The sequence below is a fragment of the Microtus pennsylvanicus genome, chromosome 10 (assembly GCF_037038515.1).
Source record: "Microtus pennsylvanicus isolate mMicPen1 chromosome 10, mMicPen1.hap1, whole genome shotgun sequence".
NCBI classification, from domain to species: domain Eukaryota; kingdom Metazoa; phylum Chordata; class Mammalia; order Rodentia; family Cricetidae; genus Microtus; species Microtus pennsylvanicus.
Genome location: NC_134588.1, coordinates 56,627,228 through 56,652,370, shown reverse-complemented (window position 1 = coordinate 56,652,370; position 25,143 = coordinate 56,627,228). Strand labels below are relative to the sequence as shown.

The following is a 25,143-nucleotide window of genomic DNA, read 5'->3' as shown; positions in this document are numbered from 1 at the left end:
ACATTCATAGGGGTTCTCTTTACTCTGTGATCCTTTGTACATTTGAAGATGACTGTTTTGCAAAGGCCTTACCAAAATGATTAGGATCATAGGGTTTCTTTCTAGAATGTGAGGACTACTGAGAACTCAAGAACAATAGCAATGGGTTTTTGATCCTACTGCACGTACTGGCTTTGTGGGAGCCTAGGCAGTTTGGATGCTCACCTTACTAGACCTGGATGGAGGTGGGTGGTCCTTGGACTTCCCACAGGGCAGGGAACCCTGATTGCTCTTTCGGCTGACAAGGGAGGAGGACTTGACCGGGGGAGGAGGAGGGAAATGGGAGGCGGTGGTGGGGAGGAGGCAGAAATCATTAATAAAGAATCAATAAATAATAAAAAAGAACACATACTGGAGAGAAACCCTATGAATGTAACCAAAGTGAAAAGGCCTTTGCATATCAAAATAGTCTTCAATTGTATAAAAGAAAACATAATGGAGAGAAGGAATCCCTATGAATGTTATCAGTGTTGTAAGGCCTTTGCATGTCACAGTAATCTTCAATTGCATAAAACACATGCTGGATAGAAACACGTTGAATGTAATCAATGTGCTAAGGCCATTGCAAGTCACAGTCTTCTTCAATTGTATAAAAAAAACAAATTCTTCATTCAGAAATTGGTAAGGAATAAAGGTAAACCCCCTCCATATGATACAAAGCATGAATGAAAATTCTCCAGTTAATTTCATACTTAATGATGAGAAACACCTATTTTAAAATCACAAACATGGCAATGTCCAGTTTCACCATTTCTATTTCAAATATCCTAGAGATTTGAACCTAATGAGACCTATGTAAAGAAGTAAAAAGAATCCAGATTTGAAAATAAGAAATAAATTATATCCATCTGTAATGAAATTATTTCATTTTTATATTCTAAAAACTACACAAAATTGTTTAAGTTAATAAACATACTCAGCAAAGTTGTATGTTTAAAAGTAAATTGTCTTTTCATTGATAGTAATTAAAAATTTAAAAACTAAATTCAAAAAAATTCAATTTCCCATAACAACAAATAGATCTGTTTACAAATAAATGAAAGTAGGGAGACTCAACACTTAAAACTCTTAAACGTTAAAGAAATTAATAAGAAATTTAAAAAAGGGAAAGCCATCCTATGTTCAAGGGCTGGATAATTAATTTTTTAGATAGCACTATTTCCCTTAGATGATTCATGGAGTCAATAGAACCACTATCAAAGTCCTGACAGCAGTTTTTGTCAGAGACGGAAAAGACAACACTAAATTTCACATGGAAACAAAAGACTCTAAATATTAACATAAGCTTAATAAAGAATAACAAAGTTGTAGGACTCACACTTCTCAACGGAAAACCTCCCCGTTTAGGCAATGAGAGTTACTAGCACAAAGAGACACACATCAGTTGACCTGTTGATGAGGACTGACAGTGCAGGAACAAACATCTACCCTTATAGTCAATTTTAATAAGGATGCTCAAATATCAACGGAGAAAAAGAACAATGTCCTTGACAAATGATGCCAAGATAAGATATTCTTTTCCATATATTTTTGAAGATTTTATATGTGTGAGAGTTTTGCTTGTAACTTTTTTTATTAGCAGAGAAAGCACCAGCTGACCTTCCTCCTAAGCCGATGTCCCAGAAGCCTCCCCTTGTCCAACTCAAACAGTGAGTCTCCTTTCTAATTCCTGTGCACATCTCTATTCACCCTCCTGACTCCCCTGTACTCCATAAGGTTTTTCTTAATAATCTTATGTTCACGTCCTGCCAACTAGTTGTTTGCTCCACCTTTTGTGCTCCTACTTTTAGCTGACTTTATTTAATCCTGTTTTGCTTTTTTTTTTAAAAAAAAATGAGATACATATATTTATATATTTATTTTTGAGACAAGATTTCTCTGTGGAACAGTCCTGGCTGTCTTGGAACTCGCTTTGTAGCCTAGTGTTGGGATTAAAGGCCTGCAGCATCACAGCCCATTTGATTTATTTATTTATTCGTGATTTATACAGTGTTCTGTTTGCATGTATGCCTGCAGGCCAGAAGAGAGATCCAGATCTCATTATGAATGGTTGTGAGTCACCATGTGGTTACTGGGAATTGAACTCAGGACCTCTGGAAGAGCAGCCAGTGTTCTTAACCGCTGAGCCCTCTCTCCAGCCCCAAAATTAGATATTCTTAAGTGCCATATACAATAATTAACTCAATTGCATAAAAGACAAACATTTAAAAGCTAAAACTATAAAACATTTAAAGGAAAGCTTCATGGCCTTAAATTTAGCAATGGCTTATAAATGTTTTCAAAAGCAACAGTAACTATTATAAATTAGTCTTCAACAAATTAAAATTGTTGACACTTGACATATTCAATAGAGTAAAAAGACAAAAAAGGCTGCGACAAATGTTTGTAAATTGCATATTTACAAACTGTATTGAAAATATATTTCAGTAAAATCTTTTTCCTAAAATAGGAAGACAAATGGCTAAGGACCATATGAAAGAAGCTCAACTTACTTAGTTATTAGGGAAATGCAAATCAAAATCAAAGACACCACTTCATACCCCCTAGAATAGCTACAGTTACAGAACACACACACAGAACAGTACAAAGAGAGAAGATAACAGGCATTGGTGGAAAAATTGGAGCCTACATACATAAGAGGGACCATAAAAGGTACAGACACTGAGAAAGTTTTTGTTGGCTCTTCCATGAGCCCAACATAGAATCACTCCATGCTTCTGCAATCCCAAGCTTATGTATGTACAAAATGAATAAAGAGAAGTGTTCACACAAAATCTCATCAAGATCCTAACAACTTTATTTATAGGCAAGTGGCAAAAAAAATCACCTAAATATCTCTACACTTGGGTCATAAATAATCAGATTATGATATACCCATGCAATGAAATATTATTCAGTCACAAAAACAGAATAAAGTGTCCATGCACAGTATAAGTCGAGCCGAATTATACAATGTGAAAAACTGAACAAAGCATCATACTTATCATATCCATCAAATTCCTGCCTTTTCCATTAGCTCTGTATATCATATATATAATAATCATCTCTCTCAGATATCCATGTGTGCATGCATATATTTAACCTGAAGGGAATGCAAAGTTTATTCTGTCAAAATTAGATAAAACTAAACATAGTACTTTCAACCCCTTTCCAGATGCTAATTCCAGCTTAAAACATCATGGGAACTACATCAGTTGCATTTATTCTTTCCTAGATGATGCAATTTTAAGAGCGCCCACACTAGTCTGAGGACTCTGAGGAAATCAACGCCATAGCATATGGAGCAACCATAGCATATGAAAATCAGAAAATGGGACAATAGCAGCACTTTCTTTAAAAGAAACTCGGGTTTAATGTGAAATTAGAAAATTTAATGCTCTGTACAAAAATTCTGTGTGCATATGCCTGGAGGTGTGGGGGTAAAAGTACATGTGTGCATGTTGTTAGCAAAATGATGTGGGGAAAGGAGCACCGCCTCCTGAAGCATGTCTTATGATCACGTGTTCCATTTACAAACCTCTACTCAAAGTCTCTCCATTTGCCATAAACACAGAAAATGAAAAAGACAAAGGGCTATGTTTCCCATCCTGCAGAGGCAGTATAGTTGATTTATCTTATAAACATTGGACTCTGTTTAAGAGGCCACTAACATTTGTAAGGTGTTTCTGTGACAGCTAGAATCCTACCAAGCAAAGGAAAAAATATACTCATTAAAGTATATTAGGACCTAGGCTTGTGTCACCACCTAACATGCATGGTTTCTCTCTCAAAAGTATTCTGTCCTTATGGCTCTCATAATTTTAGATGAATTATGTCCAAAAAAAAGTATGTGCTTTTTGTAGGGAATCAGCAACAAAGCTTTAACTAAAAATAGAGACCCCACATTAGCCTTTAATTTGTTCACTGCTCGCTCGCTCTGGTCCAGCGAGAGGTGTATTCTTAACCCTGGATGTCCCTATCTTTGACAGAAGTTGTGGAATCTCTATATACTTTCTTTCTTTTTTTTGGAACAGCTAACACCACACAAACTTAAGGTAGAAAATGGGAAGCTCTTTCATGCCAAGGTCTTGATAATAATGCACTTCCTATATAAATTATATTGTGAATATGACAGTCAAGTGGGTGAAGTGGACCAAGAACAGCTGGCTGAACATCTCAGGCCAGTCTTGCACAAAGTAAAAACCACCACGTCCGTCTTTATTTCAAAACCCCTGTGATTTATGAATCTCAAACTAAACACAAATTGGTGCTGTGACAGAAATCACTTCCACGCTCCCATGGGATTCATCTATTGAGAAAAGCAGGAGAATGGGTCAGGAGAAAAACAAAAACCAGAACAAATGAAATAGAGGGTTTACCTAGCCCAACCTGCCTCTCACTGCGGATATGAATTAAAGAAGCAAGGAAATCCATTGATGCTGTCAGGGCCCCGCCAAGCCAAGGTGGATTAGGGACCTCGCGCCCCGCAGGGCCGCGTCTTTCATTTCACCCCATCACTTCTTTCTTTCTCCTTCCCTGCACCCCACCCCTTCTCTCATCTAGCTCTGCCCAGTGACAACCCACATCAGTGGGGAAACGCCTAAGGACCTGTTCAGGGCGAGGCCCGGGTCGTCACCTTTTGAGGTATCTGGCGTCCTCGCCTTGCATGGCGGCGGCGGTAGCGGCGTGGGGAGGATGGGGGTGTCTGAGAGTCTGGGAAGGCTACTTCCGGGGACCCGGCCAATGTACCCTCACAGCCGAGGCGGTGACAGTCCCGAGGCCTGCAAGGCTGGGCGGTGGCGGCGCTGCGGTTACCACGGTGAGGCCGCCGGCTCCTCCCACGGCTCCTGGGCCCCCGAAACACTGGAGCAGCCCAGACCCGCCCAGGTCTACGCAAAGCGCATGCGCCCACGCGACTGCTGCAGTATGCGCAGGCTCAGTTGCAGGCCCTGGCTCCCGCGACTAATCTGACGTTCCCAGAAACAGTGCAGGAAGGGTTTGGTGCTGATCAGGGAGCCTGTGGTTAAGAGTGAGATTCCTGGTCACTGCCCCCTGCAGGATGGGATAGGAAAAGGCATTGCAATCTCCAAAATTGGAATTCAAAGTCCTTAGCGTGAAATAAGGCAAGGGTAACCAGTTAACTTTTTAGTTAACTGATTGGAGGCATCAGGTCAGCCTTTGACTAACAACGTCTACGGCGGGGCTTCTATTTTGAACATGTGAAAAGTTCTGCTTTGATTGCCCCAAGTTCTAGCTGGTGGAAATACTTTGTATTATGGGATGGGTAGACTTAGGGTCAAGTTTGTAAGTAGCCTTTTAAATCAGAGATGTAGAAAGTACCCCCCTCCATCAAAACAAGCCAACTTCTGAACTTTAAATCGCCACTAATTAACCTTAACTCAAAAATTCACGAGTAATTGTTTCTTCTAAGGCAGGTAATTGCTGACAATTTGTAGCGAAAAGAGCTGCTTTTTTTAGCGGCAGCAAGCCACCTGCTCTGCTTTGAGATAGCCTTTCCTCTAACCTGTCCCTCGTTTACTATCTTCTAGTAAACATTATTACTCACCCCTTCTTCAAATGAGTTACTATAAAACTGGCCTACCTTTCTGTTAAAATGACATACTGATACACTGTATGGCCCATACACTCCAGAGAGACATTAAAAAGATGTGTTATGGTCCCACCCATTCACACCGTCTGTACTATTTCTATAAAGTCATAACTATTCTTTCAATCTGACAAGAAAGGAATTTGGAGCAGACTCCAAATTTGTTTATCAAATTTTCTTATTGAACTGTCCCGAAATTCCCGAGAGAGTCCTGCTAGTCTGCTTTTCTTCTCCATCCACACTCCGCCTAAGCAGTTCATCTATAGAGTTCCTCCTAACTAGGCTTGCTATTTTCTGTGTTTTCTCAAATATTCATTCTTCAGACTAATGCAAAAATGGACAAATTATCATTCACAACATTTTTAACAGTAATAAAAGTCGGCACATTACTTTAAAGCAGTGGTTCTCAACCTCTGGGTCGGAACAACCCTTTCCCAGGGGCTGCCTAAGACCATCAGAAAACAGATCTTTAGAGTATGAGTCATAACAGTAGCAAAATTACAGTTATGAAGTAGCAATGAAAATAATTTTATGGTTGGAGGTCACCACAACATGAGGAACTGTATTAAAGGGTCTTGGCATTAGGAAGGTTGAGAACCACTGCTTCAAGTTTCTATAAAGGTTGGCATGATGGGTCATTGGGTAGCAGCGCCTGCCTCCATTCCTTATGTTGTGAGTTCTATCCTTGGGCCCCACATTATGAGAGCTTAGGAACCTACTTCTGCAGATGTCCTCTGACTTACACACGCGTCCTGTGACAGACAAACACACCACAACATAAAAGAAAAAAGACGTAAAGCTTCCATATACCTGAGATTAGAAGATCAAAATGTAATATATATTAAAATGAACAATTAGTGAAGATTCAAGCAGTTTAAGGTTTTGTCCCAGATAATCTGTTTTGCTCACTCTTTTTATACATATTTGGCACAGAACTAATATTTGAATATGAATCATGGTTTGAAAAGAAAAACTAAAACCACAGCAACGAGTAGATAAACTGAAATGGGATGAACTAGAAAATCTCAGCTGTCAGTTTGTGCCAGGAAAGGTAAAATATGAAATACGAAACTGGCACTTTTTACATGTAAAGTATGGAGACACACAAAGATAAATGAGGCTCTGAAATAAGGAGAGTGGCCAATTTGAAATAATTTAATTTTAGGAGGACTAATGAACCAGGTGAATATATATAGTAAAATGTGCCATACACTGCTAGTAGTACTGTTCAGTGGGGAAGTACCCTAAACCTTGTAGCTTGAAACACACATGTATTAGCTTACAGTGCCACAGGTCAGAAGCATCCAATGAGTCCTACTAGGCTAAAGCCAAGATGCCATCAAAAGATTTGTTCCTCTCTGAAAGCTCTGCAAGGCTGCCCATGTCTCTGCCTTCCCCATCTTCTCGATGCCATTCCTTCATACTCCTCTGCCGTGGCCCCTTCTGTCTCAAAGCCGGAACTACTACCCCAAACCTTTCTCATCCTGATGTCTTCCTGATCCTTCCCTCATCATATCGGTCTCCCATAGCGAGGAAATATTTTATCCATATGAGAACTTACATGGACCCATTTGGAAGCCTCAAGACAAGCTCTCCACGAAGTGAAAGCAGGTTTTTTATTTTAATAAAATCTGTTAAATTTTCTTATAAGGGAACACGTTTATAAGTTTCTGGAGAATGGAGTGTGAACATCTTTTTTTGCCTGCTACAATACACTATAATAATATTAACCTGTTAGATAGTAGAATGCATTGATAAAAATGTGGAGCAACTGAAGTCCATACACAACATTGAGAGAGCAAAACAGTAAACATTTTGAGAACAGTTTGGCACTTTCAGCAGTTAAATACATACTTACTGTATGGATTTAACAATTCTATTCCTGTATTTTTATTTAAAAAAATGAAATGCATGTTCAGAAAATTCTTGTACACAAGTATTCATGAAAGAACTATGAACAACTCATCAATTGATCCAAATGGTTGGATAATGTTTGGTATAAATCAGAGTAAAAGAATATAAATATTTCAAATGAAAAAAGTATATGTCTTATTTCTTTCATAAGAAGTTCTTAAGTAGAAAAGCTGACCTATTGCGCTAGAAAATAAGACAAGTGGTTTGATGGGACATGTGCTAAGGGCAGGTAGACTGCAGATAATCTGCTGGAAGCTTTGCGGTAATGGCTACTCATTTGAACATGTTTATCAAACTATGTAGCAAGCCACTTTCACTGTTGTAGGAGGCTGCTTGTTTGTTTCCAGCTGCTCAGCCCAGAAATAATCACACAGAAACCCTATTATTTGCAATACTGTTTGGCCAATAGCTTTAAGCGTATTTCTGGCTAACTCAAATCCTACACTAACCTATCTCCATTAATCTGTGTATCACCATGAGGCTGTGGCTTACCTGGTAAAGTTCTGACATCTGTGTCTGGCAGGGCTACATGGCTTCTCCCTGACTCTGCCTCCTTTCTCCCAGCATTCAGTTTAGTTTTCCCCACCTAGATCTGCTCTACCCTATCATAGGCCCAAAACAGATTCTTTATTAACCAATGGTATTCACAGCATACAGAGGGGAATCCCACATCACATTACAATGTAAATACGACTCCTTAACAGATTGATTTAAAATAGTGAGCCAAAACTCATGGATTAAATAGTATATACACACTTGAGGAAATCATCTTTGAATAAAAGAGTTAGTGGGGTGAGGGTAGGGTGACTCAGTCAAACGCTTGCCATGTAAGCATGAGAACCTGAGTTTGGGTCCCCAGTGTCCAGGTTATAGTCAAACATACACATCTGTCACAGCACTGGGAGTGGGGTAGGTATAGACATACACACACACACATATATATATATATATACACACATACATATATGATACACACATATATGTATATATACATATGTGAATATACATACATATGTGTGTATCATATACTGCACATGCTAGACAGGCACATATTCACCCAATAACATGAAAAGATACATATACCATGTACACATAAACAAAGTGTTCTTTTGAATTCTGTACAGAAGTGAGGGAACGATTTTTTGAAGATTAAAATAGGGATGATATTGAAATTATGAGATCATAACAGCTGTGGTTGCCTGCACTGGGCCCGCTCAAGACTGGGTTCATAAACAGCTAACCATGGAGAGGGGAAGTCATGAACTTTTATCATTTTGGGGAAACTATTGGCTGTTGATAAATGCTGGAGGTTGAATTATGTGCGATTGGTTAGCCAATCAGGCTCAAAGGGATAATTCCACACCCATGGTCATACAGACAGTCCTGGATAACCTCAGTGGGTCATAAGATGAAACAAAAAGATATGACTGTTGGGGGACAAGAGGGTTGAGGAGGAGATAGAGGGCAGAGGTATGAGAGTAATTGAGATGCATTATATTTATGGGTGAAGTTTTCAAAGAATATATTTCATTAATAGAAAGATAGGAACAACATAGAATCTCTAAGTATTTTATACGACTATTAGAATAAAATAAAAGACAGAACAGGGACAAGAAAACATGTAAGAACTAAAAACTGTCCCGAGTTAAGTCATAATCCCAGGTAAGGTAAAGAGACAAATCAATACTTAGACATAACATATTAAAGAATTCTACAGATAAGAACTACCATGATTCCTTTGGAATTGTACATATTTTTTAATTTTATCTCTCTCTCTATCTGTTTATTGTGTGTGTGTTTTCACTTGTGTGTGTGTGTGTAAATTAGAAAACAATTTGCAGGAGTTGATTCTTTCGCTTCCATTATGTGGGTCCTTGGGTTTGAACTCATATCATCAGTCTTGGCTGCAAGTGCTTTTACCTGATCAGCTATCTGCTGGTCTTAGATGTTATATTAGTTTTGCATTTCCCTCCTATTCCAACCCCCTGGAGCTGCCAATCTTAACCTGTGGGTCTCGACATCTTTGGGAGTCAAATGACACTTTCACTTCAGTCTCATCAGAGATCTTTCATATCAGATATTTACATTATGATTCATAACAGTAGCAAAATTACACGTATGAAGTAGCAACATAATTTTATAGTCGGAGGTCACCACAACGTAAGAAACTGTATTGCAGTGTAGCAGCATTAGAAAGGTTGAGAGCCACTACTCTAATGGATTACAATGTGCTTGGGGTAAAAGATGAGCCATTTTCATGACTGAGAAAACATTAATTACATGTAACAGTTAAGAACCTGACTTTTGGAGTCAAAATTGGGTTTAAAGTACCCAAAGACATTCTCAAAAGATGAAAAAATGTTTAGCAGATCATATAACAGGGATGTTCCAGGAAAGACAAGAGTACAGGGAGGGGCAAAAGTGTGAGATCCACATTGGGTCTAGGTAGCAAGAAGTAGTTTGAGATAGAAAATTAGGTCTGAGTGAAAGAGTCAATGAAAAGCCAGTTCAGAAAAGTCAGCAGGATTATCACTATGGGGAACCTGGTACATTTGGAAATGTCCTACAGGCAAAAGGAACCATGAATTTTAGTATGGGAATGTGGTAGGCTAAGATTTATTACTTAGAGCAACCTTCATTATTCTGCACTTATATAAATAGCAACTGAAAACAGAGATGTAGCAATTACATTTAAAAATAGTTCAAATAAACTGTTTAAAATTTCCATCCTGATTTGCTTCTGTAAGCTTTTCATAGTTTTTCTTACCTTGTGACTGCCTTTGGGACATCATCAAATGGCCATTGTGGTCCAAAGAGTCCACATCCAGTGGATATTAATGCAGTCATCTTCAAATTTCAAATTAGTTTGAGCTCATGATACACATCTTAATACAAAGGAGATTTCAATTAAAAAGAGCCTTTACAATTCATCTTACTCTTGATGGTAGCAACCTCTATTGACAACCAGTATGACATAGGAAGCAATTATGACATCACTGGGTGCCTCCAAGAGTCAGAATAGGGAGGGAAATGGCCCTTAAGGATAAGGAATCTTGAATCTCTATGTTTTTCGCTTACAGTGTGGTTAACCCTTTAATAGCGGTGTGCCGTGTGAACCTGATGATGCTTGAAGACACACAGTCAAAAGAATGTAGTATCATATATACACAGTTGATATGAGTTTAATCACCCACGTCTGTCTTTGTAATTTTATATATGTGGGTTATATGTTCAAATAGAAGTTATAAAACAGTACAGCTACTGCTACTCTTGTGTATTCTTTTGGAGAAATGTACTTGGGATGATGAAGAGAAGATCTGAACTTAGCATATTATAAGCTGACTTATTAATTTCCCCAGAATTTCTAAGCAGGTGTTTCTTTAGACTTGGATATACAAATATGCATAGTCCTAATTTCTGACTTGAGTACATTTAAATGTAGTACAAGCACTCAGTATTTCTGCTATCTAAGCCATATTTTCCATACATCTACATCTTGATTTTATGTGTTGTTTTTTTCCCTTGACCTTTCTACTGAATTTTTTAACCTATTAATTATATTCTCATGAGCCGGGCAGTGATGGAACATGCCTTTAATCCCAGCACTCGGGAGGCAGAGGCAGGCAGATCTCTGTGAGTTCAAGGCCAGCCTGATCTACAAGAGCTAGTTCCAGGACAGGAACCAAAAAAAAAAAGCTATGGAGAAATCCAATATATATATATATTCTCATGAAAGATGGCATACCATCTCTTGTCGCTTTGTGGCTTCCAATTCCATAATCTCACACAAATATTTGAGCTAGATATTCAGTGAATACAATCTTACTACATATTTGTTGGTGTGTATTACATATTCCACGCATGCTTCAGAGCTAAAGTAATAGGTAAAGCAGTAGTCAGAGATCATTCTGACCACTTGGAGAAAATTCAAGCTATGGACATGATGGCTTTCAGAGATTTCCTCTGAAGCTTTAGTAGCAGTATTAGAAAGAATTTAATGCTGAAAATGTATGACAGCTGGAGCACAGTTCTGGAAAGACTTGAAGAGGGTATAGTCATCAAAGAGGTTCCTTCATCACCTCTGTAAGAAAAGTTACTGCTGTAACACGAATGTGATGTAACCTCTGGGTCATTAAGAACAGAACAAGAACTGCCAGCTCATTCCAGCTAGCACATATTTCCAGGATTAACATAAATTGTTTTCCATTGAGTAACATCATCACACCTTACTTTGGAGCCAAAATCTTGTCATCTTTAATTTGACTCCAAGATTTTAACTTTATCCCTCCCTCCTCCTAAACTACCCCTCCCTTCTGTGATAGGCAGAATACATGTTATAGAAATAACTACACTTCAGAAAGATTGTTTGCGAGCCTAGGCAGTTTGGATGCTCACCTTAGGAGACCTGGATAGAGGTGGGCGGTCCTTGGGCTTCCCACAGGTCAGGGAACCCTGATTGCTCTTTGAGCAGATGAGGGAGAGTGACTTGATCGGGGGAGGGTGAGGGAAATGGGAGGCGGTTGCGGGGAGGAGGCAGAAATCCTTAATAAATAAATAAATTAAAAAAAATAGAAAGATTGTTTGCAATCTGTAAACTTTTTCTTCACTAGTTGTCATTGTCCTCTAAATTCTTTTCACAATTTCTTCATTTGCATGATTTTTTTCTTTTAACTTTCTATTTTAATACAACATTTTTTATATTTAGTCATGCTTGTGTACTAGAATAGATTATTTTTAAATTTTTTTTAAAATTGTTTTTATTGAGCTATGTAATAAGAAGACCACTTGGTCATTCTGGCCACTCAGCAGCTCAGACCAGAAATAACCACACAGAAACTGTATTAATTAAAAAACTGCTTAGCCCATTAGCTATAGCTTCTTATTGGCTAACTTTTACATGTAATTTAACTCATCTCCATTGATCTGTGTATTGTCTGGTAAGACTATGGCTCACCAGGTGAAGTTCTGGCATCTGAGTCCCGCACAGTTACATGGCTTCTCTCTAACTCTGCCTGCTTTCTCCCAGTATTTAGTTTAGTTTTCCCTGCCTAGCTCTGTTCTACCCTATCAGGACAAATCAGTTTTCTTTATTCATTAATGGTAATCACAGCATACAGAATCCCATATCACCTCCCCTTTTCTGTTTAAATAAAAAGCAAAATTTTAACTTTAGCATAGTAAAATTACATATAACAAAACAGTTATCAAGCAAGAATTATAGTTACAATATTCATATTCTATTGTTTATCATAACTAAGTAAAGCTATATTATTACTATGTACTCTTCAATTCCATCAAAGACTCCAGAAGGATATAATATTACCTAAGTAAACAGCAAATGCATTGTAAGCAACTTCCAAAACTCTAGAATTGACAGAGACATCTCGCTGTCTGGATAGTCACCCAAAGTTCTTCTGTATCATTGGGGCTTCCATTTTCAGCCTACAGGCCCATACTATCTCACAGACTTTTCCAAAAAGCAAGAAATTTTAAAGACAGTTTTAACTATATTGGCAGTTTGTCAATCACATTTTTCTGTGTCCTGCAGAATGTCTAGCAAACGTTCATGAATCAGGAACCCCAAAGGATTCTCTCATCTTTAGGCAAGTTCAGCAGTCATTTTTCTGTGGTTCCTTTTTTTTTTTTTTTGGTTTTTCAAGACAGGGTTTCTCTGTGGCTTTGGAGCCTGTCCTGGAACTAGCTCTGTAGACCAGGCTGGTCTCACACTCACAGAGATCCGCCTGCCTCTGCCTCCTGAGTGCTGGGATTAAAGGCGTGTGCCACCATCGCCCGGCTTCTCTGTGGTTCCTGCATGTCCAGTTCATCAAGCAGTCCAGAGAAGAGCAGTTTCCTGCCCAAATGGCTACCAAAGTCCATAAGGAGCCTCTTTGATGCCCTTTTCCTCTTGAAGTAATTGGAGCTGCCAGAAGCAGATGTGTCTCATTCTCATGAGAAGTTTAAGTTTTTAAAACATTTAAAATGTCATATTCTGAAGGTCTCTGAAAGATCTGAAGAATCTCTATCCATCTGAAATACATTTCTGTACATCTAGAAAATCTAACATGAATACAGGCTTGACTATTATACACAATTATCTATTAACCTTTTATTTTCCAATTATATATTTTATTTTCAAATGAGTTGCACAAACACAATACTTTAATCAAGAGCAAAAATATATATACACAGTGTAACAAAATTGACCTTAAATGTGTATCAGTAAACCGAAATCCATACCAATGCAAATCTCTATAGCATATCCCCCTTTAAATGTAAAGAAACATTTACAAACAATATTTGGGAATATGGACATAGTTCTCTCCAAACTGCTTCCTGATGTTCATTGGGCAAAGTAATTTTGGGGGGTGTTTGTGGCAGCCTTTCGGGGGAGCTTGATGCATCAAACCAAATTATCCTGGAATGAGTCTACAGGTTCTCATCTTCTGTGGAAACAGATGAAGAACCTCTTTTTCAAAGCAACATATTCTTAGATCCTTATTTTGAAATCAAGATACCTTTAAAATATATATGTGGTTTAGTTTAGCAATCCCCAGAATCAAATGTCTTTCTGCAGTCAAAAAATTCAAAGAAAACAGAATAGTATACACAATCCAGACTCTGTGAATTTTTCCATCTTTACATGGTTTATTTTTCTTTACTCCTTTTAATCTATGACTGTCTGTGTCCAACTCTTTTTCTCCTCTCTCCCAAGCCTATGTACATTTATCCAACATTGTGACCCATTTAGAGGTCTTTTCCATCTGAATTTGTCTTTATTGTGTATTTATAATTATTTTCTGAACAAGACTGCTTATTAAAATGCTACGTGTATCTTAAAAACTTAAGCTGAGGCATTGCTCGGACAAATATGGCCTTGCCTGCTTGCTCCACCCAGTCTAGTGTGGCAGAAGTGTTCGTTGCCTCTGAGAGCCATGTACATTGCCCCATTTTCAGGCACACAGTGGGTCTATGTTGCCATTAAGCAAGTTGTAGCAGTCTGCTCACAAACCCCATTTAAATGCTCCATAGCCAGACCTTGTCAGAGTTCATACTGGCAGCACAGCCCAGGAAGCTGCACCTGTTTCAAAACAGCAAGGCTTTTTTTTTCTGCTACCACTGAATTAGGAAATTCTCTCTTAGAGAAGCTGCAGCAAGCAAAGACCATTTGAAAAAAAATGAAGTTAAACTTTGTTTTTTAGTGTCTAGAATATTTTTAAGCTTTCTCATATTTGACATGGGTTTAGCCAACCACGTTGGTGTGTTAATTTGTAGTAAGGAGGCTTCTTAATCATTCTGGTCACTTGGCAGCTCAGATCCAAAATAACCACACAGAAATTGTATTAATTAAATCACTGCTTAGTCCATTAACTCAAGATTCTTATTGGCTAACTTTTATATCTTAATTTAACCCATATCCATTCATCTGTGTATTGCCACAAGGCTGTGGCTTACTGGGCAAAGTTCTGGCATCTGTGTTCAGTGGGGCTACATGGAATGGTATGGGACAATTGTCTGTATTCTGTCAATTATATTTTAAATAAACACTGATTGGCCAGTAGCCAAGCAGGAAGTATAGGCAGGACAACCATGCAGGAAGTAGAGGCTTCTGGGAAGAGGAAAGCTTATTCCACAGTTGTGACCTCACCAAAGAAGAAGCAAGATGTGACTGCCTTGCTGAACAAGGTACTGAGCCATGTGGCTAGCATAGACAAGAATAATGGACTAATATAAGTTATAAGAGCTAATAAGAAGCCTGAACTAATGGGCCAATCAGTTTATAACTAATGTAGACTTCTGTGTTATTTCTTTGGGACTTAATGACTGCAGGAACTGGGTAGGACAGAAAACTCAGACAACATAACTCTGCCTCCTTTCTCCCAGCATTCAGTTTAGTTTTTCCCTGCCAAGCTCTGTTCTACCCAATCAGGCCAAGCCAGTTTTCTTTATTCATTAATGATAATCACAGCATACAGAAGGGAATCCCTCATCAAAGCTATATATTTTTCTCAGTTCCCTTCCTATTCTCTCTCTTCTCCTTCTGCCCTCTGCCATGATCCTCATGCTCCCAATTTACTCAGGAGATCTTGTCTTTTTCTACTTCCCATATAGATTAGATCCATGTATGTCTCTTTTAGGGTCATTTTGTTGTCTAGGTTCTCTAAGATTGTGAACTGCAGGCTAGTTTTTCTTTGCTTTAGGTCTAAAAGCCACTTATCAGTGAGTACATATTATATTTGTCTTATTTTTAAATTTCCTTCTTAATTTTGACATTTGTACTTTTATAGTATTCAGTAGTGTAATTCAATACACACATACAATGTCTAATGATTAAATCTTCAGATAGTCTTATTTATATGTAATGGGAACTTTTAACCACTTCCCTCTAGTTATTTTTAAATGTATAATTGGCTGTTTTAGACAACAGTTAGCCTGTGGTACTATAGAGAATTAGAACCTATTCTATTCTAACTCTGATATCCACTGTTGACTCTGTCTGTATGCTTGCTTCAACCTACTCCCCCTAGCTCTAGTGAATTTTAGTCTACTCTTAGAGCCTATGAAGTTTTACTTATTTATTTTGCTACTATGAATAAATGAGGCATTTGTTTTTCTTTTCTTTATTTCCCTTAACATGATGTCTTCCAATCTGATCCATGTTGTTACAAACCATAGGGTTCCGTCCTATGATTTGAGCCAGCAACATTCTATTCTTTATACTTCCTTTGCATAGTCCACAGATTAATCTTGGACATCCATATTGCAAGTTTGAGTCAGTTTATCAGGTGTATAGTAAGCAAAAGGAAAATAATAAATAGCGAGGAGCAGGTTGTAGAACTAGCAGATAGATACCAAAACATCATCAAACCAATGCTCACACTATCCAGTGGAGACAGCTGGAGTATCTTGATTGGGAAACTAAGCAAAGGCTATGTAATTGCACCAGGAGTTTACAAACACAGCAGACATTGACTGCTGCAATTTGAGCAGCCAACTGATGAAGAAAATCCCAGGCAGAGTATATTTCCCTCAATGAGACTTCCTAAGTTTTTAAATTTTTATTTGAATGTGAGCTTTAAATAATTATCTCTACTTTTGTGCTTGAAGTCTTTAGTCTTTTCTACATATAAGATATAATCTGTAATCAAGAATACTTTGATGAGCCTGGCAGTGGTGGTACACGCCTTTAATGCCAGCAGTCTAGAGGCAGGCAGATCTCTGAAACTATCCTGGTCTGTAGATTGAGTCCTAGGACAGTCAGGGCTACACAGAGAAACCCTGCCTCGGGAAAAAATACTTACATGATCTATTTGACATCTTTTGTGACTGTATACTGTTTAATTATTTTTCTTACTTCATTGCTCTGGATAAGTCTCCTAATATTATCTTGAATAGGAATGATGAAAGTGGACATTCTTGTTGTTTCCCCAGAAATTCTTTTAGAATTTCCCCACTTATTATGATATTGTCTGTGGGTTTATCATACAGTTATTTTTGTCTTTTAATATGCTGATGTGTGCACACCTGTGTGTGTGTTTGTGTCTGTGTGTATGCATGTATGTGCAGATTCCCAAGTTCATATAGCTAGCACCTAAAGACAAATGTGAGTGAATGCATCTGACCATGCCTGATCCAGATTCTTGTGGAATATTAGTTAAAGATGTGTTACATTCTCTTATGCTCTGGAATATTTATTTAATGATGCAAAGATGTGTTGTATTCTTTTATGTTGCATTTGTTTAACTCTGTGAAGCTGTGTCTAAAACTCTGCCTGTCTAAATCACCTGATTGACCTATTAAAGAGCTGACTGGATAATAGGCATGCAGGAGAGGGTAGACGGGGCTGCCAGGCAGAAAGAATTAATCAGGAGGAGAAAGGGAGAGAGAGAGAGGAGCGGGAAAAGGAGGAAAAGAGGGTACCAGGGGCCAGCCACTAAGCCACAGAGCCAGACACAGAATAAGAAGTATAGAAACGATATATAAAAACAGAAAAAGGTAAAAGTACAGAAGCAAAAGGTAGATGGAATAATTAGTTAAGAAAATCTGGCTAGGAATAAGCCAAGCTAAGGCTGGGCATTTATATTTAATAAGTCTCCATGTAATTATTTGGGAGCTGGGTGGCGGGGCCCTCCAAAGAGCAAAGGGCAAAATCAGATAAATTAGTTAAGCATGCTCTTTCCTTTGTCGCTTTTTTGTTTTTTTCTTCTCCTTTCTTTCCTTCAATTCTTCCTTTTCCCAGAGTTCATATATACACTAGTTATTTCTTATTTCAAAGCCTCTGCAAACACATTATTCCTGTATTCTATTCCATAATGTGAAGTCACTAAACTTTTAATTAAAGAAAAACATTTAAGCAAAACTAATTTCACTACAATTTAAACTAGTCCTGCTGTAAGAACATTTTTTTTTGTTGTTTTTGAGTATATATGGTTTTCAAAGAAAAGCTACTAATGCCAAATTCTCTGACACCTTTCTCATCAAAATATTGCCTGCTAAAAATAAATTGAGGCCTTTAAAATGAAACTGCATAACCATTTCATGTAGTTCTTTGAGTATTTTCTTTTACACCTTTCAGTACCTCTCAGAAAACCACATGGGATAAAAAGTAAATAAAATGTGAGGGCTGGCAAGATGGCTCAACAGGTAAAGGTGCTTGCTGCCGAGCCTGTAAACCTGAGTTTGATCCTCAGAAACCACATGATGGGAGGAGAGAACAAATTCCTACAAGTACCATCTGACCACCACATGTGTGCCATGGCACATGCACCCACACATATACATTCACATGCACAGAAAATAAATAAAATGCAAAAAACTTTAAGCCTGAAAATTTCTGTTCTAATTTACAAATTTATAATCTCAGAACTTAAAGGTATTTTAAACTTGGTCAAAGTCAAATGACCTGTTTTTGAAACATCTTTTAAGATTAGGTGTTAGCTAGTCTCTGAGATACAAGTTCATAAAATCCTAAGATGCTTTAGTTAGAGTTCTTGGCTCCTATTTCTGACTAACTGGCTTGGATTCATTAAAATACAAAAAGCAAAACCCAAAAGTTTACCTTTAAAACTTCCAATGAATTTATAGTTTTATGCTCTGTAATGTAAACATTAGGATTTACATTCCCATACTATTCTACAGATGGCCTATTAGTAATTCTATTTTGGGGAGCACAATTTTGTCAAGAGATAAAGTCGCCACAAGGTCTCAGAAATTCTATTTCAAGCCAGTCCCTTTATAAAATTCTGTTCCAGGTTTGCTCTGTAATGGATTTCCCAGGTTGGTGATATGCCACCCAGAAAATGCCTTTCCCTAATTTCCCCTCTTTCACTTCCTGCTCTTACTGTGAAGGCTTAGTTTATACTACCCAAGGTTGCTTGTTGTGGTTGGCACAAAATTACCCTTCACCCATCTACACATTGTAGATAATGGTTATTTGCCTATAAACCTAACAGGTACTGAGCCTTGTTTACCCTCCTGCTCTGTGGACACCTTCTGAACAAACGGGCACTTGTTTTCCAAACACTTGCCGTTTTTAATGACACTTGGAACTCTTTTGCCTTGTTGCTCGTGTGCTTTTTAACAGCTCGGGTCTCCTTTCATGGTGTTGATTCTGGAGCTGGTGTGAACAGAGGCTCTTGGAAACGCTGGAGTGTTAATATCCTGGCATGTGTCTTGCTGTATGCAAAAGACAACTTCTCTAGACTTCTGGGGCTGGAGTGGCAGTGGCCTTCCACATTAGATACAGACACACCTAGGCCTGAACGATCACATACCTGTGGCATCCTCTTGTGCTCTCTGATTACACTTGGGCACAACCAGGCCAGGAAATCTGACCCCATGTTGACTGCAGTGTTGCTTTGCATCCATTTCTAGACTGCATGGCATTGCACATATGCTTCTAATTAACGCTCATGTTTAAATGTTTTATGCAACTTTTTAAAAATTAAATAATCTTGTATAAAAAATGGTCAATTTGTGTTAAAGAAGCACAGTTATGTGTCTTTAGAGATGAGAGAGAGAGAGAGAGAGAGAGAGAGAGAGAGAGAGAGAGAAGAAAAAGCTGAAATATTTCAGCCCCTTTCCGTATATTGTTATAAATGAGAGTGATGTTGAAACATAGTCACACATTTGAGGTTCAAGGTGTTTTTAAATAGCTTTTGAACAAATCAAGCACAAACTAGTATTACTTATATTAAGAAACTTATTTAAAACAGAGCCCATTAATGAAATGTGATTTAAAACCATGTCTGTTTTAAATATATGTTCAGAATTAAGTTACTAGGCCAGAAATTAAAAGTCAGAAAACTGATACCTGAATATAATAACTCCAGCTTTTGAGGCAGATTTATTATTTCAACCCATGAGGAAAGCATGATTTGGTAAATTACCATATCCAGTGTAATATAATTAGACCTAGAGAACTTCATCCATTTCTGAAAGTGTAGTACTTTGGACTGCATTTCACCCAATAATGTACCAGCTATGCAAAAATGGCCTGGTGGTGCTGTGGCCTCTTTAACATAAAAGGGAAAAGCTGAGTGCAAAAGCCTTAGTAACTTTATAATGTTTATGTTTATATTTAGATAGAACTTATGTTTCAAGACCAAGTATCAGATTGATGTTACCATCTGACTCTTGTCTAGTCTCTCATTTTTAGATAGTATTCAGTTTGGTAATTATGATTTTTTCCTATATTTTATGGTCTCTGAGATCTTGGAGATCAGGAGGGACTTCCGTCTCCACAGTTCATGGATGACTAGATGTAACAATCAGCTTGCCTGGAAGCATGCCATTAATAACAAACCAGCTGCTCAGAGCTCACACTCTGATCAGTAAGCATGCCATTAATAACAAACCAGCTGCTCAGAGCTCACACTCTGATCAGTTCCCTTATCAAACTGTCTGTATGCCAACCCAATACTTAACCAGTTAAGTCACTCGAGAGCCAGGCACCAGGTAACCATGTACTATCTGTGCTCACAAAAGCATAGAAATTATTGAAACCATCCAATCCAAAGCTTGCAGAGTGACCCGCCTCACCCATTCCTTCCTGAGAGAACCATTACAGTCTTTGGTCTTCTCCTTTCCTCCAGATATTTCCTCATCTGCGTCTGTATAGGACCTTGCTCTCCTCCTTCTGAGTACTATGAATAATAAGTTATATTTTCACTGCATTCTTTCCTCTATATTTGCCCTCATTCTGTCTCATCAAAATAGAACCGAAATATATTCTAGTATATTTTATCATCCTTTGCTAACCATTTACTCCTGGCCTCTCCAAAATCCCTTTGTATTTATTATTCTTTTTTATTAAGTAATCAATTAATTTTTTTCCCAACTGGATCACAGTTTTCCCTCCCTCTCTCCTCTCCTTACAGTTTCTCCTCTGGACCTCCCCCTCTCCCATCCATTCCCTATCTCTTACTGTCAAAAAAGTGCAGGCCTTCCATATACATCAGCCAGTCATGGGATATCAAGTTGAAGCAAGGCCAGGCACCTTCTCTCTTATTAGGGCTGGATGAGGCAACCCAACAGGAGGAAAGGTGCCAAGTGCAAGCAACAGAGTCAGAGAAAGCCCCTGCTCCCTCTGTCAGGAGTGCCACAAGAAGACCAAGCCACACAACTGCAAGACGTGTACAGAGGACCCAGGTCAGTCCCATGCAAGTTCTCTGATCGGAGGGTCAATCTCTGTGAGCCCCCACGAGCCCAGGTGAGTTGACTGACTCTGTGTGTGTTTTCCTGTGGTGTCCTTGGTCTCTATGGTTTCCAGAATCCTTCATCTCCTCTTCTGCAGGATTTCCTGAGGTTCACCTAATGTCTGTTTGTGGGTCTCTGCATCTGTTTCCATAAGTTGCTGGGTGAAACCTTTATGATGACAAATGGGCTAGCCACTAATATATGAGTATAGCTGAATACCAATAGGAATCATTTCACTGATTTTTTGTTTTTCTTTTTTTGACCATCATGTATGGTTCTATCCTAGGTCTCTGGGTTGCCCAGCCTATGTATGGATCCTGGCCCTCTAGACATTGTCAGGTGTGGGCTCCTTCTCATAGTGAGGGTCTCAAGCTGGACCAGTCATTGATTGACTACTGCAATAATTTCTAGGCCACCTTTGTCCCAGCATATCTTGTAGGCAAGGCAAATTGTAGGTGAGAAATTACTGCTAGAGCATTCTCTTTTTGATGAGGTTTCCTCTTACAAAACTCCAATTCGTTGTTTAGTTTAGGAGTACTTGAACAACATTCCAGAATCTTGCCTTCATGGTGAAGAAACTCCATCCTCTTAAGACTAACTTAGTTTCCACAGCTGCCTTGGAATGGACATGACCAATTGCTATGTACTTCTCTTTGTGAACAAGCTCCTGGTCCTGTTACTCTATCACAAATAACTCACAACTTTTCATACCCCAAGTCCTTCATGAGATCTGAAAATATTTGTCCAGTCTTCTAAGCTCATTTCTGTGCTTTTAAATACATTCTCTCAACTACCTCTCTCCAACCATCCTATTGTCATCAATCCAAAGCCAAGACTGTCCTCTATTAAATAGTCTCTAATCATTCTTCCTCAATATGATGATATTTAATAGGACATTTTGTAATGTGTTGTCTCCTGTTTGTAATGAACAAGATATTAAAGGGTTATCACAAAAGTTAGCCCTGGAACTAAACTTTCATTTGTATACTACAACCACTATTTCCCATTGTCTATACCTATATAAAAAAGTAATTTTTATAGAATATGTTGTTATCCTCTATAACGGTAGCACTAAGCTATTAATCTATGGATATATCTATAAATCCTTATATTATTAAAATGAATTTCCAATTAATGGCTTTGTCACCTGCCTTTGTGTCTTTGTGCACAACATTCATTATATCCTGAAGCTTCCCTTCTGAGCTTGCACCTGCTGATTTTCTTTGGAATCCTAGCTCATCTGTCATCTTGTCTGACATCACCCAGACAGACCCCTTATGGATATACAAGTCAACTTTTTATTGTGTTTTCTTTTTTCCCCCTCTTTTTTTTAATTTAATTTATTTATTTATTAAGGATTTCTGCCTCCTCCCCGCAACCGCCTCCCATTTCCCTCCCCCTCCCCCGATCAAGTCACCCTCCCTCATCTGCTCGAAGAGCAATCAGGGTTCCCTGACCTGTGGGAAGCCCAAGGACCACCCACCTCTATCCAGGTCTCCTAAGGTGAGCATCCAAACTGCCTAGGCTCATATATTTTTCTTTTTTTTAATATTTATTTATTATGTATACAATACTCTGTCTGTGTGTATGTCTGCAGGCCAGAAGAGGGCACCAGACCTCATTACAGATGGTTGTGAGCCACCATGTGGTTGCCGGGAATTGAACTCAGGACCTTTGGAAGAGCAGGCAATGCTCTTAACCACTGAGCCATCTCTCCAGCCCTTATTGTGTTTTCTTTATACTCACTTTGCAAATGACAAACTTCTGTCAATTAAAGACGCAGGATCTCTCTTGCCTGTGACTAATCATCATCAGCCCTAATGTGTTATGCTTTACTGTGAAGGTGTTGAGACACAAGGCATTTGGATTAAGCTGTTCACAAGACCACCTTATGAAGAAGAAGGGTGAGCTAAAATTTTGATCCAGAAACACCTGTCCCTGATTCTGGGCTTCTAAGCTGCTCTCCCTCATTACCTTTTCCAATAAGTCTTATTTCAACATTGAATGGAGGTGAGTAGCTTATAAGGCCTGCCAAATTCCAAGGAGCTTGTAATGAGAGCAATTGGGCATAAGACCACCATTAATTAGCAGGAAAGTAAGCCCCAGTTTAACTTGGAGTCTGTCCCCTAACTTCATAGCTTTGGTTAAATCAGTTAACCTTCTTTGATTTGTAATTTCCTTAGACAAAAACCAAAACTCAACAAAGCAACAATTCGTAATCTTTCTTCTCTGTGGATCATTTTAAATGAGAGAAACTCTAACATATTTGAATTGAGTTTCAGCACCTGAGTCTCTTCCAATGAGAAAGAGCTTCACTGAACTACCTGTTGATTCCTAGGGTTGAGCTCACTGTGGTGATGATAGAAATCTCTCTTGGGAAGATTGAGAGAATAATATAAATTATGCTGGTATTTTAAAAAGGTTGATGATAGTGTGAGTTAGATGCAATTTAATCTACAGAATAGCTTTTATTTTTATTTATTGAAAAGTTTTTGAGACACAGTTTCTCTGCTTAGCTCCTGCTGTGCTTGTATTCATCATATAAACCATGCTGGCCTTAAACTTAGAGCTCAACCTGCCTCTGCCCTCTAGGTGCCTGGATTAAAGGCGTGTGCCCCTACACATGGCTTTATGTTCTTAATTTTTATCAGCTCTTTGAAAATTTTGTACAATGTGTTTTGATCATATTTATTCCTTCGGAAATGCGTTCCAGATCCATTCCCCTTTGATACACCCAACTTTATGTTATTTTTTCCCTTCTAATTTGTGCTGCCCTGATAATTTTGGATACAGGGTCTTTTCTGAAGCACAGTCAACTTATTGGGAACTGTGCTCACAGAGGAAGCTGACTGTCTCTCAGCTAACAGTCACCAGAAGCTCATGGTTAAGGGTGGTGTCCCATGTCCAACTCTCCTCTCCACCTGGTGTTGGACTCCACCTGGTGTTGGACTCCACCTGGTGTTGGACTCCACCTGGTGTTGGACTCCACCTGGTGTTGGACTCCACCTGGTGTCGTGCCTCCTGTCACAACTGTTGTAAGTTTATGTGTGCAACTGCCCTGAGGTGTCCAGAAGACATTTCCATATTTATTCACCACTTCTGGCTCTTCTACAGACTGGGATCCCTATAATTTTACCATCTGTGTATTTTACAGCAAGATAAGGAAAAGATCTATTAAAAAATGTTTAAGTTTTTATTTCCTAGTTGTATTTGCTTATCTAAGTTTTGGAAATTATTCATATAAAATATGAATTTTCATTTTCTATTGTGCCTGAAGTTCTGCCCTCTCTTTTATTTGTGGTAATATATATAAGATTCTATGTATACTAGATGTTGGGTTGTAGGTTATTTGCCTCTTTCCGTATTTGACAATACGTATTTATCTTTATTTTCCCTACTATACATAGATAGTTTAGCTCTTTATTTTCAAACTTTTTATTAACATCATCTACTAAAATTATCCATTGCATGGTCCAAAATCTATCATTCAAAATTGTTGTCAAACATTGTTTTCGATTTTAGAGTATATATGGTATGAGTACTCTACATTATAAAAACCTGCAGTAGAGTCTGTGTTCCTATAAATCAAGATAAAGAGGACGTACTTCTTGTGTTCTGATACCTGCAAGTAGGAATGTGGTTATCCAATATATATATATATATATATATATCTCCTTATATGTTATGAATAGTATTTGTTTGAACATACCATAGCCATTTTATGGCTACTAGTGAAATAATTGTTTGAATTTTCTTAGAAGCATACATTCATTGTCCTTGGTTAAACATCAAAGAATAAAATTGACGTTACAAGATAGTCATGGTTTTAAACATTTTCTATCTAGTCACTGATAGCACACTACCATGATTATGGTAGCTGGAGGGTACTGAATCCTCCCATATTGTTG

At 38.2% G+C, this 25,143-nt stretch overlaps 1 protein-coding gene across 4 annotated transcripts in view; it reads right to left on the bottom strand.

Annotated features, from left to right (window-relative positions):
* Kifap3 (kinesin associated protein 3) overlaps positions 1 to 4,936 on the bottom strand; it is a 137,886-nt gene extending 132,950 nt beyond the window's left edge. For 2 of the 4 annotated variants that reach the window (XM_075988445.1, XM_075988443.1), the window contains exon 1: positions 4,655 to 4,875. In XM_075988445.1, coding sequence (XP_075844560.1) covers positions 4,655 to 4,686 — 32 coding nt within the window. In that variant the 5' untranslated portion in view covers positions 4,687 to 4,875. Of the gene's footprint in view, positions 1 to 4,654 lie in introns of all 4 variants that reach the window. The other 2 variants (XM_075988446.1, XM_075988444.1) reach the window with 2 other exon arrangements.
* Between the last annotated feature and the right edge of the window lie 20,207 nt (positions 4,937 to 25,143).